General features: G+C 38.3%; 3 protein-coding genes across 8 annotated transcripts in view; all 3 read right to left on the reverse strand.

The window, feature by feature from the left end:
* Positions 1-242: 242 nt before the first annotated feature.
* LOC122571607 lies at positions 243-10,405 on the reverse strand. Its single transcript, XM_043735574.1, has 4 exons — positions 8,878-10,405; positions 5,644-5,796; positions 1,914-2,264; positions 243-1,670 (listed from the first exon to the last, which is right to left on the reverse strand). Exons 1-4 carry the CDS (start codon positions 9,466-9,468, stop codon positions 1,506-1,508), a joined length of 1,260 nt encoding a protein of 419 aa, XP_043591509.1. The 5' UTR covers positions 9,469-10,405; the 3' UTR covers positions 243-1,505.
* A 545-nt stretch (positions 10,406-10,950) lies between these two features.
* Positions 10,951-16,739, reverse strand: LOC122571620. 3 transcript variants are annotated; one of them, XM_043735615.1, is made up of 6 exons: positions 15,039-16,739; positions 14,589-14,935; positions 14,383-14,525; positions 13,939-14,172; positions 13,084-13,222; positions 10,951-12,802 (listed from the first exon to the last, which is right to left on the reverse strand). In XM_043735615.1, exons 2-6 carry the CDS (start codon positions 14,910-14,912, stop codon positions 12,761-12,763), a joined length of 882 nt encoding a protein of 293 aa, XP_043591550.1. In that variant the 5' UTR covers positions 14,913-14,935; positions 15,039-16,739; the 3' UTR covers positions 10,951-12,760. The 3 variants fall into 3 exon arrangements, with proteins under 3 accessions (XP_043591550.1, XP_043591540.1, XP_043591560.1); XM_043735605.1 differs by having other exon boundaries at positions 10,951-12,917; XM_043735625.1 differs by lacking the exon at positions 13,939-14,172 and having other exon boundaries at positions 10,951-12,917.
* Positions 16,740-16,885: 146 nt separating this feature from the next.
* LOC122571507 (nesprin-1) overlaps positions 16,886-18,742 on the reverse strand; it is a 109,347-nt gene continuing 107,490 nt past the window's right edge. For all 4 annotated transcript variants that reach the window (XM_043735359.1, XM_043735352.1, XM_043735369.1 and 1 more), the window contains one exon: positions 16,886-18,605. In XM_043735359.1, coding sequence (XP_043591294.1) covers positions 18,386-18,605 — 220 coding nt within the window. In that variant the 3' untranslated portion in view covers positions 16,886-18,385. The remainder of the gene's footprint in view (positions 18,606-18,742) is intronic.

Below are 18,742 nucleotides of genomic sequence, written 5' to 3' on the forward strand. Positions count from 1 at the left end.
CGGGACGTCGGACTTCCGGTGCAACGGCTGGCACATTGTTCATTGTGAAAATATTAAATGTAGGCCAGGAGGGCAGCCGCTTATCGTCGAACTAGCCACTTCCTATCGATGTGCCAGTCGCCCATTGTCCCGTCATTATTCCAGTTAATTAATTATTAGTACGCCATGACGTCGTAATTGATGTACAAGAGCAAAATCTGCGGGGTGTACAGGATGCGGGGGAGAAGGTTATAACCCATTTATAATGATCGTATCCAGTCTATTACCATTGTCATCATCAAGGTCTCATCTAACGCTAGGATCACAAGCGTACGCTCTTGATAATCATTAGCGTTCGGACAAAGGTTAAATTCGATAATGCTCGATCGAATGGAGCATCGACGATGAGGGTGGCGACTAACGATGACTAGAAATCCTATGGAATCGACGCTGACGAACACTTTTCATCTTGTGATATTCTCTCGTTATTTATTTCAAATAATCACGAGTCCTTATTAACTAATCGTTTCACGTGAAATAAATCGGTTGAGTAAATTAATCGGGTCACGGATAGTTGAAACATTCGCTGATCAAACACGTTCGTTTAATCGTCCATCGATCTTTCGTATTTCACTGTGTCATATCGATTTCATATCAATAACATTATCAGGAAAAAACGCACGATGGTTCGATCTCTGAACCAGCGTTTCAATCCAAACGCACGGATTCGTCCCACGGAATCGCTCTGAATTTTGAATAAATCGTCGAGTAGTAATCGCCATGTGCATGTTTCTATACGTGTATATACACGTACCTTCTATCGTGTAAAACTTACGTTTAACGACACGCTTGTGTGTACGCTGTCGTGAACAAAGCAAGTTCAGTTTCGTCTCGTCGACGTCTCCGGATGCACTCGCACAGATCCGCGCTCGAAGCATGCACGAAGTCAGAATTATATACATTCGGTTTCTTGTACTTACACATTCATCTACCCACTCACGCACACACACACGTACACATGCATGCATGCAGTCCCTTATATACATATAATCGTCACTCTTTCACAGTCATTCGTTGAATTCGTCATTGTGAGAACTTGCCCGATTCCATTCTCTTTTCTTCCATATCGATTTACCTATTCGATTAACTTAAATCGGTGTTCTAAGCATCTATCTGCGTGTCTACCTACGTTTATCTGTCGATCTATACGGCTATTTCACTATTCGTTGTGTTTATTCCATCGTCTACCTGTCGTCTACTCGTCGATGCTTAACAAACTTCTCGACGACTTCAATATGAAGCCCGTGTATTCTGTTTGTGTTGGAAAAGTTTCCGTGACCCTGAACTTATCACTTAATACAATCACTGGCCGAGAGCACAGAATAGTATAAACCGATTCCTCTTAAAGTATGTTCCTTCCATAGCCGGTTTTTCTTTCTGTATTTTGATATTGCACGAGGATCGGCGAGAGTATCAGAAAGGGAATTCAGTCGAATTCTTGGAGTCTTGTTTCCTCGGTGTTTATATTAGACGAGAGATTCAGGATTCGTTGGTAGAATAGTCGTGGCGGTGCTGTTCGATAGAAGCGCGCCATTTTCGGTGTCTTTGGTATTTCCATCTGGTCGAGGTCGAAAGTCCTTCGAGGCAACCAGCAGGTTTCGTCGTCTCGCTTCCTTCTTCTCGCGTTCGACCTACAAGCAGACGATCATTGTTCGTTTAGACCGATGTATTGAAATCTATATCGCTGTATATCTCGAGCGAACAATATACATAAGACTTTTGATTATAAGCAAGTGGAAATGAAAAATAGTCGATCACCAAAGCACTAGGAATGTAAATTACATTCAGGCGACATTTAGTTTGCAATGTTTTTCTTTAATAAAATTGAAGTCTAAATAAAATCAAAACTAAGCAGACTCCATGTATGGGCTAACCTTGAAGAATAATCGAAGATAGTGGCAAGGAAATACGACGCATTTGCCGTCGTCCTCCTCGGCGTCGATGTAAACGCCGCGAACGAGGATGGAATTGCTGCAGTTGAGAAGTACGAGGAATACGAAGCACCCAACGTGGGTGATCCAACAGGACAATTCTCGGTTGTCCGGGACCAGCCACAGATCCAATACGTTCCAGATGCCACGCCAAACATTCACCGTGCCCAGGAAGCTGAGCAGCAGGAAACCATCGGCCGCTATTAAACGGGCCCAGCCTTGAAGACGAGCACACGCGTACCGCATCAATGGTTGCAAGGAAAACGTCACCGTCACTATCATGTATCCGATGGCCTGCAATTGCACCCGACAATTGTTCAAATATATAATAAACAGAGAGAACCATTGGCAGTTGCAAATTATTCATTTTAGGTGTCCCGATTTACCAATTTGATAATATCCTTGATCAAAGTGACTGAGAATTATTTTAGATGAAACAATTGTCGAATGTTGTCTTTTATATTTTCAGCTCCTCCATTTGTATTACTTTTTTTTTTTTTTTTTATTTCATTGTTACATCTTTCAAACCCATTTTTATAACTTTTCTTCCCGTTGTGAATATTTTTTAGTGTATTCGATTTCTCTTCTCTTTGGCGTGTTTCTTATTTCTTATTTCTTGAAATTCTATATATAGAAATATAATGATTACAATGAGAAGCGAATGAAATAAGATTCATGTTACTCGTAAGTCGATATCCTTATACAGGATTAGGTTGATCTTCCTCTGTTTCTTATATCTATCTTTTTATAAGGAAAAATTACAATTCGTCTTTTAACAAATCCTACAGTCGATTTTGTTCTGTTTGTCTGACGCGCTCGATCGACATTGCCGAGAAAAGAGCTCGTCAATGACGTTTTCGTTCTCGTTGGTCAGAGTTTTCAGCGAATCAACCGACGACAAATAGTTGGCCGCTGTTTCACGGTTTCGAAGCGGCATTACGAGCGAGTAAATGCGTGAATTGGATGACCCTCGCGCAATCATCGACCCTCTTGAGGATTTACATTATCGCCATCATCGTGCAAATCGTATCTGGTAGATTTCTCGTAAGGACTTCAAACACGATTCGAGAATTTCACATTATTCGACAAATTCTGCCAAATTTTTCAAATGGACTTCATCATCTACTCAAACTTTCATCCGACAATATTTGGAAGGTTCATTGAATCAGTCATCAAATTGATATCGAGCATCGTCGAGTAAATACCATCGTGATATTATCAATGATCGCGCATAAGTGTTTTTTTAAAATAGCAATAAGCTACTCTTATCTTTGTATTTTAAGCCGATGCGTTAACCTTCGATAAGCGTAACAAGACGGTTTATTTTCCTATTCAGATTTGTTTCTCAAACTTCCTAAGAAACAGTTGCATCAGGAGGATAGTCGTATCAAACGAACGTCGATCAATCAAATCGAGTATTTACATTCGAGGACATTTTCACATTCTCCGATTGAACATACATTTTTACCGATTACCGGCCGGTGTAATGCTCGTTTTCTATGCCACCGTGCTATTTTATTATTTTGTTTTTATTATATAATTTTATTGCCACTCGACTAAACACGTAATCGGCACGACGGTGTAGAACAAGAGCGTGATACTGGCTGGTGATCAGCCAACATTCATTTTCAACCGGACGATGAAGATCGACGACGGCGAAACCGGACATTGTGAAAATACCCTAATGCTGATTTCGTATCGCAGATATTGATCTACTTTAAAATCGATCATTCGTCCAGTAGCAGCATTGATAAAGAAGAAGACTGGCGCCATGGAATTTATTTATTTTCTTGCAGGAATCTGGAATTATCGAAATCGATAAATTAAAAGCCAAAGTATTGCAATTCGATTTTATTTACTCCAAGTTATCCTACATCGTCGATCTTTCTCTCGATAACTCGGATTCATGTCTTCATCAATGCCAGACTATACATCGAACTGGTACAATTGCCTGATTTCTAGACAAATCTTATCGTTCGCATCGGCCAGACGTATGTCGCGTCAGATTTCTTTCGAACACGCCGCGATCGCGTTTTTTATTCTCCGCCAATCATCCAGCGGGGAAAAAGTCGCAACAGTCGAATGTTATTGTTGTCGCGGAGGATACACGGCGCCAATTGAATATCATTTTGCAACCGAATAATTCCACGGGTTGTGAGCTTGTGCTCACAATGTCGAAATATTTATGTGCGCTCATCTGTGTTTGCCAACGTTGTAGAAAGAATTTCACGATCGTCGGTGTAGAAGAACAACGAAGCTTAAACGACGAGTGATCGATGAACAATATGGCACGCGACACGATTGCGTAAAATCAGAGAGTAAGACTATGGCTACAGTGGATGCATGTTCTGACTATTGTCCTGGAGAACTTTCATACAGAATTGAACCATTATGAATGAAATTTTACAAGGTCAAAAATTAGTAATATCGATAGATCCCTTTCTATTTGATTCTTTTATATCATTAAATTTAACTAATTACTTTGTTTAACGTAAAATTATAGAATTATAACTGAGAAATCTATAACCCACAACTTGTTTATCGATCCTATCAATCTACTAATATTATTAGTTAGTAAACTATTGTACAAGAGGATCCAGAGTAATCAAACATATACATTTTTCTAAATATACACATTCCGATCTTCAGACGTTTCTTTCATCAGAACACGCATCCACCTACTAGAGATACTACGAGGGTGCGCTCAGACTATCCTTACATATTCTTAATATTTATTGATAAACCATATTTTCGTTGAGAATCTTGAAATATTGATAATATTGTTGATTGTCTGAAGGCACCCTGAGAGAACCATTTCAATGGAGAATTTCGATAGGAATTTCTATAGCAATTTCGATGGGTACAGAACGGTTTAATCGCATCGAGTATAGGTCTCCGGCTGGAGATCAACGATCGTCATTATTGAAAAATTAAACAAATCCTCTCGTTGACCGCGTTCTCTCCGCAACGTATTCAGACAAGTAAATGCAGTCCGTAATAAAGTGTCTTTGCGAACACATACATACGTGAACAGTTTTGTCATGTGCCCTCGCAATCATACAATTGGCGAATATTCAATTATACAATCGGACCAACGGCGTGCCGCTCACCGCGCTCTGTGTAGGTGGCACGTTTCAAAATGTCGTTCAACACGTGATTGCTAATGACACCCGATGACACGCGTTCGTTCGATAGGACACTGCTTTATCGAATGTTTGTACGCACACCGTATTTTCACGGATTCACGCGATCTGAGGTGAATAGACTATCGTAACGTGGACAATCTTCAAGATGAGATCGAGTTTTCTTCACTTTCTTTTCATATCTTTATCAATGCCAATTGGTGTTTTGTGTTAAATAATCACACTACGATTTGTAAACGTTAAGAGCTTCTTCGCTTTCGTCGATTTAAGAAAAAGCGATTAACTTTTTCAATTATTTTTCCACAATGATTATGCTAAGAAATTATTGTTTATAATGAAAATGCTACGTTTCCATCGTTGAGAAATCTCTCGAGTTTTAGGAACATACGAAAATATTGTTGTTTATACGTATGTGCAATGTGCAAAATTTGTTTGTTTCTTGACATAAAAATTCGACAACCGTAACAGAGTTAAGATCATTTATTATTATCAAAAATAAAAAAGAGAGAAGGAGCAATAATAATACTCACGAGGGATCCGATCGCGGAATATTCTCGATCTTTGGGAAAAAGATAGAGGTCGAAAAGTATCCAGACACCTCTCCAAACGAACACAACCAACGTACCAACCACTCCAACGCTGAAGGCACAATCCAATAAGTACAACGACCAGTCTCTCGTGTTCTGCAATCAGGCAACATAAATAATAGATAAACATCATTTGCAGGTGAGAAATCGGGAAATGTTTGAAGAGAGCGGGAACTATGATAAACAACGCATAGCTATTGCTAATCGCGTATCGCTTACGTCAAAGATTATTTATGGCAAAAATAGAGTTCGTAGTTTATCCTACAAGATAAATATATAAGATTTTTGCGAAAATACTATATTTAGAATTGAGCATCTTTTTTTAACAATAAACGAAATAATATGTAAAGCCGATCAACTTCATCCTTTGAAAATTTCATAATTTTGGTACTACGGCATGTGATTATTAGATGTCTGATTGTTCAAAAACAAATTCATATAGTCATACTTATAATTTTCCTTCTCAGAATTGAGACTTCTTAAAACAAATGACAAATCCATTAGAACAATTCGGAGAAGTTTGTGTAAAAATCACCTAATTACCTTGAGACGTATCGTCAGTCTCGAGAGGGTTGCGATTCCATTTCCAAGCGCGAATGTGAACGAAATTTATTCGATGAAAGCTTATTGTTATTTTATTCCTGATGTTTCTAGATTTTCCCGCCTATTTCCTTTAATCTTCCAAAATTATTCTAACGTTTTTTTCAGTCGCCGTAAGATGAACTAGAAACATCGTTCTAGTCTGATGATTTCTTCACGCGGATCGCTAACTCACGCTTCCCTAAATTCACTGATTCATTGAACATTAAATTGCTGGCACGTCGAAAAGGGATGGGGATATTGCTATGACATTGCGGTATTACGAGAAGTGAAAATTGTGGAAGGAGACGTTTAAAACAATATAAACTCAAGCATAAAAAATCTATTGTCTATCCATGTCTATCCAAATAATATCCGATAAAGGTGTAAAAAGGATGTCTATCTGAAAACGTCCAGCTTGATTTCTTAACGTGATGTACGTATTAACTAAACCGTTCTTTACTCCAATACTCTGCGATCTATCGTTCGATCCGCGGTTCATTTTTGAGAAAGAGAATCATTTCGATAAATCAAAAGTACAAGAATTTTCCGGTCGACGAACCATTTGTGAGGTAAACTTTCATCCGAGTGTATTATCACCCGTCGACTTTTCGCGACACCCTTCTGTCCTCGATTTTTAAGTGACGGAGAGGACTCAACTGAGTGATAATTAATTCAAGATCATCCCGCTGCGTCTCTTCTTCGTTATCATCTTCGATAAATCATTTCTAGACATCGATAAAATAAAACAACGATCGACCAAAAGCCAAATCTAAGAAGAACTGTCCAACTAAAAAGAACTGTCAGAATGTTGAAAAATTCCTCCCAAATATTTAGAATATATATACATAATATGCAACATACAGTATCGCTTAGAAATTCCAAGTTATAAAACCAGTTGTGTTCCATTCTCATTCTTTCATCCTCCATTCATCATTCAGCAAACTTTAGATAAATATTCCTTTAGAAAAATTTAGATAAAGAAACACTCGTGTCAGAGATACGAAATATAGACAGAAGCGTGTAATTTGTGTATCTTATCGTTCGATTCTCCATTCGAGTTTCGTTCGATCGAAGGAGAAAGGTTAAAACATCGAAAATTGCGGCTGCAGGCCGTGCTCGTGCGTGTGCTAACTGCACGGACGCGATGCTGTTCGAGTATTGGGAGAGTCAGCCGGAAACTGTGCTTATACCTTGCACATCGCATCGATGCCGTGCATCGCACGGCTCCAGCTTCACCGATGCGTCAAAACACGCTGTCTAGACCTCTTACGTTTCCTACTTAACATTTAGCCCCCTTTCGTTTTCAATGAAAAGCATCGGTGCTCGTGATCATTTTTGCCGAGACGAGTCGATTATTTGACGATTTTTCCCATCTTTTTAATTCGTTTATAAGACCGTAAGACATAACCGACTTAAGATTCGACCGATCAATATCTGGAGGATTGAGAATCGCAGTAGTGTAAGACAATCCATTGCTATTTTCCATAAAATAGTATTCTGCGTTTATCATTCGTTATATCTTTTCAATGGAAGCGCGTCGAAGCAGAGACCAAAGTTATGACCAACGAAGATGTTCAGAATGAACATAATATGCAAGAATAAAATGTTCAAAGTTTAATATTCGTCATGATATTTAGCGAGTAAAACAATGGTCTATATTTTAAATTATATTCTTAAAAATTTAGTTACATTACTGTGATTTTCAAGCTCAACATAAGGAAAAACCACGTGTATGATGGCGTTTTATAACATTTACGTTAATCTCGATAGAAATGTACGTTTGATAGCGTAGCTGTGAATATTTATATTTTCAAAAGACACGAATGATTCACGAGATTTCGTAGCCTTGCGGGTAATTTCATTCAGTCGGGTTACTCGTCACCCATAATAATATCGGTGAAACAGAATGGTAGAATATGAAGATAATCGAAACAAAGCAAGAAGGATATATACCGTTCTCGTAGCAAGAATAGTAAATTTTCTGCAATCTCACTCTTAGAAATTGAACGCTTTGAGAATTCGAGAATTCAGAAAGACACATCGGTTCTTATTTGTATTCTTGTCATAATTGATAGCGGTTTAATTGATCATTTCTATCACTTGCTCATACAAAAAGAACTGAAGGAAGCAATTGATACGAGGAAAACGAAGAAACAATTGTCAGGAAGTATAATTTGTTTGCCTCGTAATTTATGATAATTACTCTGTATCGCTTATTACATAAAGGATCGAAAGATAACGATTAAACAGCGAATTTTCATGCGCTTATAAGAAATTTGAAGATGCAAAATTGCACAGAGTGCACATGGTACGGAAAAATACATGAAATATCAAAAGTATACTGCTTTTTATAATTCTTGGAAGGTTAAGCAATTTTCTTCCAGGGTTTTACCTTCTTAATTGTATTCTTAGAAATATAAATTTGCATAAAAGTCCGTAATCGAACTCTAAAAGCTTCCTACAAACTTGATTCGATCTCGACCGATCCATACTTAGATCCAGCTTTGCGTGTATTTATAAGCGATCTATCGGACTCTTCCTCTTTCAGCTTCACGTTTCTACGTTTCTACGGTGTACGAACGATCAGTTACTTACGTTCACGCGAAACATGGTTTGCACTTCGAAGTATCCGGGACACGAGTCCAAGCAAAGGGAGAACGGTGGCGCGGAAATGTTCCTGATGGCACGCATGATCGCCAATGCTAGAAGGCTAACGGCGGTGGTGGCGAAAACGGTGCTCGCTGTGTGTTCCGTGTACAGGTCGAGGGCCTGCCAGGCGCCACGCCATGCATTTACGCAGCAAAACCCGAACACGGCCGTGTAAAGTCTGGATCCGACGTAATACGACAATCTGTGTTTGTCCGGGTGTAAAAGCTCGTTCAGGACATTCTGAGAAACGTTGAACGCGAACAACCCTATGAAACCGATCACTATCGAGGTCAAGCTGCTGAGAACCGGATCCTCCGGATAGACGTAGACGTCGCTCAAGCCCCAGGTACCTCTCCAGTAACCAACCACCGCCGGGGCGGCCACAGTAGCCGCGAACACAGTGTCCAAAATAGTGAGTATAGTGTAATGAAAACGACTCGATGACCGACCGCTTAGCCCGCTCGTCATACCGGTGCCACCGCGTAACTCGACCATTCTCATCCAATCCTGATCGAGCCTAGTCGCACCGCTCATCATGCATGATTCGAGTCTGTGATGGTACGCTCTCTTTGGTGGTGCACGCCTTCGGGTCGAGCTTTCGAAGAATTCCACCGAGAGCCTCTCATTATTCGACGAGAAAAGCTGTTCTTTGGTCTTCCAATTGAGCCTCGTTCAATCACGATCGTTGTCAAGTTCAATTCAAAACGGCGGCGACTACTCCCCGCGACGAGTCTCCAGACGGTGCTCAACGATCTCAAACGAACTCAGACAAACAATCACGTCTTCGACGTTGACGACTCCTTACCGACCGATGTTTAGGTTTAATCTCACTGTTGATCCTTCGTCTCGGGTCGAGTCGAGTATCTTAGCCATAACTCCGCATTATTGCTTCTAACTACACGAGTATTCGAGGTTAGTCGAGATTCTGCTGGACGATTTCCGGCTTGACGATCAAGCTTTGCAGCGGATCTTCTTAAAGTAATACTGTCTCTGGATCGCAGTGATCATCCTATCGAAGAAGCTTCGTTTGTTGCTTGCACGAAATTCTCTAGGGAACAATTTTCTCGAACAGTAGATACAAAGTCGAAATAAATGTCGTAGTTTCCTCTTGACATTTTCAGACTGCCGGAAACTTTGACATCGCACAGAAACGCACCTGGTCTATTCCAGGATCGATGCCTATCGTAACTGATAAAAAAGAAACGATAATTTTGGCAATATTCTCGATTATCCACAATCTCGTTCGCGTAAAACGTCTCGCTTGCGTCTCCAGGCTTTCGTGTTATCGTTCACTTTCTCGAGGATCGCAATCGCAAGAGCGTAATACTTGGCCGTGGACGATGCACGGATGCACACGGGGCGAGATACGTGAGACCGTCAACCGACAGGTCGGGCTGCGGGTGAGTACTGACATCTGTTCAGTCACCGCTATCTTTTATCAAGTGCTAAGCACAGACCAACACTATCGCATTATCATGAACAGCTTCGTCACACGGGCCATGGCATAGAGAATAGTACGGTGCTCTGCTCTGCTCTCTTCCCTTCCTTCCTCGATCTCTCTCACAACCCCCCACCCATAGGTCGCTAAAGCTACGTGCACGCTTGATGAACGAACGCGGGTACGAGCTTTCGACACCCACCATCGACCAGTTCTAAGAAAGTTCAAAGGCATCGTTTCCTTTCCAAGGTCCCCCAGTGGGAAGAATGATTATGAAAATGTAAAAAATAACGTAAAGGTGAAAAAGTATGGTACTAAATACCTTGTATAGTATCAAATATCTTGTAATCACAGATTTCATCCTGCGTTACTTTGGAAATCATGCATTCAACATAAATAAATGTATCGACTGTAATTGTCCAACTATTCATATTCTGCGAGATCACGTGATATAGGATATCATAGATCATCCCTTGCATTGTGACTACGTTCGATCCTAATCTGCGATCAAAATGCAAAAGAAATGTTAAAAATAGCGTATAAGAAACTACGTTTTCGTAATTATTAACGATGATGTTTCTTCAGTTGCTCCCCAGACTTTCATACGTTTGAAAATGGTGTTTTTTAAATGAAAAATGAGAAAGTTCGTTTATTCTGGCCTGATCACCGTCTGAGTCCAATTTAGTATTCGTTTGTCAAGTACATGAGCTGCTTAATGACTCTCCCTATGCAGACACGAGTACACTCCATTATGAGATAAATTGAGAGCACCTCAACCAGTCTTCTTCCTTTTTTCTACATGATTTGAAGATCATTTATGATTTTTTAAATCAAATGACATTCGATTTAAACATCGACTTAAGATCGTCTCACTTTACCCGCCTTCTATTCATAATTATTAATAACGCTTTACTGAAACATTTCGTATACATGTTTATCCCTCGACCAAGTATCTTGAACGGCAATTAGCGGCTGTTAGTGTCATCAGACGATATCGCGGACTGGTAGCAAGGAGGAAATTTTAATTGAACCTGAACCGGTGTACTTTATCAGCCTACAGTATGGCAGTCACGTAAATCGTGATCGACGTATACGCGACAGTCAGGCGCTAATTAACAAATCCGGGAAACCCGGTGTTAACTGATAAGAAACAAGATAGTAGCCGAAGAGAAGAGGCCTGAACCACCTTGAAGCCTCATTTTTTTGAGTGGCGTTTCCTGTCTGCCAGTTTCATCGGGCTTTTGTCGAACGCATCGCTAATCGGCACCTTTTTGTACACCAATCAAGCTTGGATTACGACCATCTACCTTGACCTGTCATATTCTTTTTTTTTTCCTTCGTGACAGCCTTTTGTTGAACGTAGAGAAAAAAATATTCCAGCGTCCATTCGGATCTCGGGCACCTACGACTCTGTATATTGAATCCGTCATTGTGAATCACAGAGATACGTTAGGATCGTCGTACTCTTAATGATCATTGCACAAGTAAGATCCTTATTTTTTAAATTGCTCTTGTTCTTTGCCTTATTTTATTTTTTCTCTTGTTTCATCCAATGGATAGAATTATATTTTCTCTTGGAACGTAACACATAAGAATATTGTTCTTCAAACTGTTAATTGATTCCTGTTTCTTCTTTTGTTTTGTGAAAAATGGCTATGGGTGCTCTCAGACTATCAATACATATATTTATAATATATATTGTCAATATCCTCGATCAGGATCTAACGTTAAAGCCAACGTTGCTCTTCGGGTTTAGTTAAGTTGTAAAATATCAGTTTAAAGTTAATTGGACGGGAACATTAGCCGACGGTATTTAATAGCTTTCATGCTGATAATATTTTACCTCTTTTGCTACAAGTCTTACTCCTCCATTTCAAGCCTGTGAGATTCTTTGTTGCAATTCTTTCGTTCTACGACGATGTACACGATTTTCACGATTCAGAGGCGTCAATGAATAGATAACGTACCTGTCAGATAACATGATAACTCTTATAGTCCAATAATAGCTTTCTTTCGCCATATTAAAAGTTTGTACGTTGTGATACAAAGCTTACTACAAACCCGATAAGTGGGACAATTTTTTTGATAGTAATTTTCGTATTATCATGATTTATTTTTCTGTATCGTTATATGATTGGTCAGTAGATAATCGAATCGAATCAGATCAGATCATTTATCATCGTTAATATAATAATCAAACACATCTTATACATTTGAATAATTAAAATACGTGTTTTATTCATATGTGTTTTTGTAATTCTTACAATTCATGAATCTTATCGTACGAATGATATTCACGGAATATTCCCAATGAAAATTCGGCTTTAGAACCGTTTGACAATCGATTGCGATACTTAAGTGATACGGCATCGTAGATTTTGTTCGATCACTTTACCAATTGATAAGGTCTCCTCTCGTGAGGAGATACACAATCTGTGAAATAGAACTCTTGATGAACATTTATTTTTCTCATCGACTTTCGCACTGATATCCGTATCTAACAGCGATTGAAATATTTCTCAAAGTGCCAAGAAAAATCGTGAAATCTCTGCAATTCGGATTCCCCATCAAGATTTTTATTTACATAACTGGTCATCTATTACAATCTTTTTTATTTTCTTTGTACACATGTAACGATTGCTAGATCTTTCGTGTATCCTATCACGAAATATATCAATAATTCTACAATTTAAATATATTTTTAATTAACTTACCAGCTTATACCTCGTTGGAAAACGAAAGACGAAGGCGAGTATGTCGACGTTGATCACCGAAGGGATGGCTATAACATTACGAATTGATCGAAAGATCGCCAAAATTATCATTGGCGCCAAAGTAGCGGTTACAGTTACCCTAAAGGAAATTGATAAAATTAACGAATATTAATATAGAAAGAAATCAGGAATATTACTTTATTGTAAAAATACTAGGTTGTCCCAAAAGTTAGTTTCGTTTTATAAGAAAATAACAGATGTACAAGATCTTTTATTTTATATTATTTTATTGAATTACGTATGAACCATTTTGTAGTAATAAGAGCTAGAAATAATTTTTGGGACAATCTAGTCAGTTGGATTAAATGGTTACGGTTTAGAAATAAGTCGTAACAATTAGAAGTTACAATATAGCTTCGATTAATTATATCTGGAAAATTGGCATGCTGTCGTTAATGCTTTAACGTCAGTTTTGAGGCATTACTCTTTATCATCATATTTCTACTTGCACGAGACGCTCACTATCTTTAAAAGCGTTCATGATGAACATAAAGATTAGCATAGGAAATGAAAGTATCAAACACAATTAACAGACTATTTTTGTCCCGTCTCAATATATCCCAGCTACTTGCTAGTGATAAGGTGCTCCATGTGATCCTCTAAAATGTAAATAAATTATTTTATCCTTTTCTGCACAGATCTAAAGTGTATAATGTTGTTCTTTTTATTAACGCATCTTTGTCTCCGTTGTTATCTTTTATTGATTAATTAATTTTTATCTATTTGAGAGATTGATCCGCGGAACGCGATTTTCAGAATTATCTTTTAAAATAAAATACGAGTTACCGATCTCACCAAATATTGTAAATGAAGAAGTGGTCGAAAATAATCCAAGCACCCCTCCAGTGCATATTGCAGGAAATACCGAAGACGTATGTGTATAAAATTTGGATGATCTTGCAATAGGTTTTATTCAGGAAAGTTTTCCTTTTTGATATATCGAGCACACGATCATGCAGGAAATTCCTCATAATTGCAAAACATGTGTGTATTAGAATACCCAAGAGGAACGTGAACAATTCCGGGAACCTTAGAACATTTCAAAATCATAATTCTATACGTGTATTTTATTGTAATTTTTCTTTCAATTTTATTTCCGCGTGATTTAGACTATTACAACGAATCGTTTTAATTGACAAAAATTACTAATAGTTCTTCCGATCTATTCATAGATTTTTCGCATCGTTTATCACCGCAATAGTTAATAAGTATGTCTAGACGGAGCATAAATAAACTTACATATCAGCATAGATATCCATCAAGGTCCACGTCCCTCTCCAAAAACTGATGGTCATCGGAGTAATTAGAATGAGCGACAGAGAACTGTCAATTATCGATAGGATCCGTTTCTGTCTCTTCAAACTTATATTTGAAAAATCGAGCTGACCGGAAAGGAATGAAATAAGAAAATCTGACAGGAATCAGAAGATGTAAGAAGGAGTTACCTTAAAAGTATTTTTTATTTGATCCTCGGCGTCCAATTTCGGCACTTCTGGCTTTTTTAATCCTTTCTCTTCGTTCGCTTCATCCTCGGTATTACTCGATTCATCGTTGTCACTTTGCTTTATGACTTCGAGCTTTGGAACAGTAAAAGGAGAAGCGTCCTCTCCTCTCGCATTTAAAGTCTTAAATCGTTCGCTGGCTACGTTTTCCAAGGAAACTTTCGATAAAACTTTCCACAAAACCTTCGACTCGTCATGATCGCGCCGTTTGAACACTTCGGGGATGTTGTTCAAGCTTTTTGTTTTTCTTCCATCCAAATTCGACATACCTAGCCAATTGTTTCTTCTACCTGATGACCAAAGATTAAAACGACTCAGAGGATGCGACGATTGAACCGCTTCTGTTCGTTTGTCGTATAATGATAAGTAAGCTAAGTGTAAAAGTCTTCTTACGTAAACTAACGTTCCGTCAACACTAAAAGTGCCGTCGCCTTCGTTATCACTGGACACGACCTGAATGATAGTGTTCGCAAAATGCTGTCCAGTTTTTTGCATTTTTCTCTCTCTCCCGAGCCTGTCAGCATTCGACGCAGCTGCGGATAGACTTCATTAGATTGATCCTGAGATGCAGATATGCGACTAGCGAGAATTATCTCGATCTCGACTCCGACTTGTTATAACACACAGGCATACGTTGGTACGTATGCAAACAGGAGAGATAGAGAAATTAGTATGAAGAATGACAAAATTGTCCAAAATAGTCATAAGGATACAATTTACTTTACGAGATATTCCAATTATTAATTTATTTTGTCACCTTTTTCTTATATTTATATATATATAAAATAAGTGAAAAATAAGGAATTGAAATTAGTAATTATTCAAGAATATTTGTCTTAGTAATAAGTATAACCAAACCTGTGATCGATAGCGTATAAAGAAGCTTTTCTTCTTGTACGAGGGTGTCAATGTTTAAAGGAAATCATTCACGGTATATAATTTATTTCTTTAAATGGTACAAAACATTAGACATCTTAGTTCTTCTACCCTTGCGACTAAGCAAAAGTGTCATTAACTTGAGCGATTGCAAATGATCGAAGTATGTATGCATAAGATGCCCAGTAAGATTAAGATCGACTTATTTCTATACATAATCGCGATGGAGAAAATATGGAATAATTTTTACAGACGGCAACTATTTTAAGCGAGCGTACGTAGTCTACTCGATCCTTAAATCATAAATGCCTCGCGAATACGTCACTTGACTAGATCGCCTTGAACAATTTTCGAAAGTTAATGGCGGAAAGAAGGAATTTTCAAACTACTATAACGTTGCGTGTTTTACTTATCGTTGGAAGAGAAAAATTTGTACGACATTGCGAAACGATTGAGCCATTTCTGTTGCAGTATAAACGCGTCTTGAGTATAATGAACTTGCAGGGTAGTTAACGCGGAGCGTCAACACCAGACTTAAGCGGAGCTCATATTCCAATTTATGCTCCTTTTAACGGCGCTTCTTCAGGCGCCACTGATAAAGTTAATTGTGGCGCCCGCGAGACTCGCGCTTTCTTTCAATCGTGATAATTGCATCCCAGGGATCATTGTTAATTACCGCGATGCCTTCGAACAAACTGCACTTGAATTCACGCGAAGGATACACGTGATCGCGAATGTTTGCTCTGTTACTTAGACTCGTCGCTGGTTCAAGGTGAGTCAGGTGATAATCGAAGTGTTAATAAATGCGTGTTATAAATATCATGTAATCATTAATGAATCACGAAGCACATGACTTTATTCCTTCTTTCGAGCAGAAATTAATTCTTTACAGGAACGAATGGCTATTATTATTGGTTCCTCTCTTCATTTTCTCTTCCTTTTTATTTTATTTTTCTTTTTTTTTTGGAATTATTCATTGACCGTGATTTCAAAGAAGAAGCATTGATGTATACAACGTCTTCATCTATGGATAATAGCATCCCTGCGGTATTTGCAATGGTTTCTTTATAAGTTGACGATGTTTTCGATTTGACAAACTCTCGATCGATGTTAATTTTACGCATTCGATGACAATCTTACGTATATACGTCATGTGTGTAGTTGCATGGTAAGCGAGAATACAAATATTAGATGTCCATCGTTAAATAATTTTTCACTATAATAAATTCCCTCGCAAGCTTTATTCGCGAATGCGGAAAATTGTATAGTATACGGTTAACAAACATAGAATTCTTTCTAGACATTGAAAATGGATTAACCCCATCGGAAGATAAATAGTGTTTGTAAAAGAAGGAGGAAAGAAATGAAGGCTCTATAGGTTTTAATTTATTATAATTATATTACATCGACAGATGTACACCGTCTTCGGAAAGCTCTGTCCTTATAAAAATACATAACAAAGCTCGGTCGCGCAGCAAGCAAGATATCGATAAATTAGGAAGCGAAACTAGCGGGCCGTTAAATACAGTCGTTCTCTTATTTTGTACCTCGAATAATAAACTCATGATCCTTTTGTGCGTATCCAAAATTGTGTCGTTCTCGTTCGGAAAAGATGCACCTCGTCCGAGATGTCGTCGGTAATTTCATTATGCGTTTTCGATTATTATGCGATACGTCTGTGTCTTTCTTTTTTTCATTTTTCTTTTTATTCTATCCTTCCCTTCTTCGCTTTTTCCCTTATCCATTGTTTACCCTAAGAAATCGTAGAAAAATGAACGGAAAGGAGAACAATTCGAAAACACCTCGATGATAATAATATATTATAATTAATTATTATGTTTCTCTCTATAGCGGTCGAACTAGCACCAATGACTAATCGCGTTAATCGCGATCACGCTCTGAAATATCGGTCAGTGGACGTTTCGTTCTCGATATACAAAATCGAGCTTCGCTCTTTGCCTACTTTCCTTCGAGTTATAAATGCAACGTATAAAAAATAAAGTCGAACTGGTATTGTATGTAATATCACGCTATCATGGAATATATTCGTTAAGTAACATTTTTAACGTATGTCGACATCAATATGTTAAATAGTATTTAACGTAAGTATTACTTCAATATAATCTATACAATTTTAGTAGCGAGAGATGGAAATCAAGTTTTAAAAAAATTACAATTTTCTATTTAAAGTTTGTCTACGAGAAGGTCCAATTATATTACAAATTTTATACAAACGGAGAATATACAAATTTGTACCTTTAATACCAACGATGAATAAACGAATGAAAATCATCGAATTTTATATTAAGAGCAAATAAAAAGATCCAACGAAAGAACAACTGAATTATTCATTAAATTTTCGAATAGCAAGCATCGTTGCTCGTACTGTCTTTAAACGTAGTCTTTCATTGGGACGTGGTCAGATCAAAGGCGCCGTACCTGCTTTAATCCAACTAGATTTAAGGCCAAGAAATTTCGATTTCAGTTTAGTATATCCCAACATGAGACTTTTCAGTCTAGATTACTCTATTACGTGTAAACTCATCGTCTATAGAAGAATGCGTCTGACCATTTTTTTCTTCTTTCTCATCAAGATAGTCGAACGTTATAGTTCTGCTTAAACGTGCGACCATTTCGAGGAGAATTTTGACATACGAAAAAAAAAAATAACAGATCTATTATTGATCTCTCTTATCGATTGCATCAATGGATCGCCATATGACAGACTAGTTAAGTAGGTACATATGTACGCAGATCGTGCGCGATCTCGCGTTTCCGCTTCCCGCGACTTCTTTGAATATTTCGGTTGAACATTCTTCTGGGCCCTACGAAATCGGTGCGTCCGAGATTAGGTTTCTTTATCATTAGATAGGAGGTGGCCCGTTCGGATAGACGACCATTGGCGTGAAGCTTCTGGCGAGGTTGTTCGACAGCATGCAGTTGTAGTCTTCTTCGGCGGATGGTACCAACGAGGCGACGCCGAGGAGCAGCAGCATCAGCGCCTGGATCGGCAAGGATACTCGCAATACTCGGCCCAGGAAACGGTATCCCCGAGATAATACCGTACGTTCGCCATTGTCACCACTGGAACACGCGCGTTTATTTCATATTTATTACGATTTCAATCGTGAGTTTTGGAAATGATACTTTATTTGAACAGACCATCGTTCGTGGCTGAAGAGTCGGCTAGTTAAAGCGATGCAGATTTCATTGATTTATAG

Source organism: Bombus pyrosoma, linkage group LG1 (assembly GCF_014825855.1).
Source record: "Bombus pyrosoma isolate SC7728 linkage group LG1, ASM1482585v1, whole genome shotgun sequence".
Lineage (NCBI taxonomy): Eukaryota > Metazoa > Arthropoda > Insecta > Hymenoptera > Apidae > Bombus > Bombus pyrosoma.

Coding starts and splice junctions, on each gene's coding strand:
- LOC122571620 (XM_043735605.1), bottom strand. CDS start 14,912: ATGTCGAATTTGGATGGAAGAAAAACAAAAAGCTTGAACAACATCCCC. Junction 13,223..13,938: donor TTCTTCATTTACAATATTTG/GTGAGATCGGTA, acceptor AATTTCCTTTAG/GGTAACTGTAACCGCTACTT. Junction 12,918..13,083: donor TTCCAACGAGGTATAAGCTG/GTAAGTTAATTA, acceptor TCCGAATTGCAG/AGATTTCACGATTTTTCTTG.
- LOC122571607 (XM_043735574.1), bottom strand. CDS start 9,468: ATGATGAGCGGTGCGACTAGGCTCGATCAGGATTGGATGAGAATGGTC. Junction 2,265..5,643: donor ATTCCGCGATCGGATCCCTC/GTGAGTATTATT, acceptor GTGCAATTGCAG/GCCATCGGATACATGATAGT. Junction 1,671..1,913: donor ATCTTCGATTATTCTTCAAG/GTTAGCCCATAC, acceptor GTCTGCTTGTAG/GTCGAACGCGAGAAGAAGGA.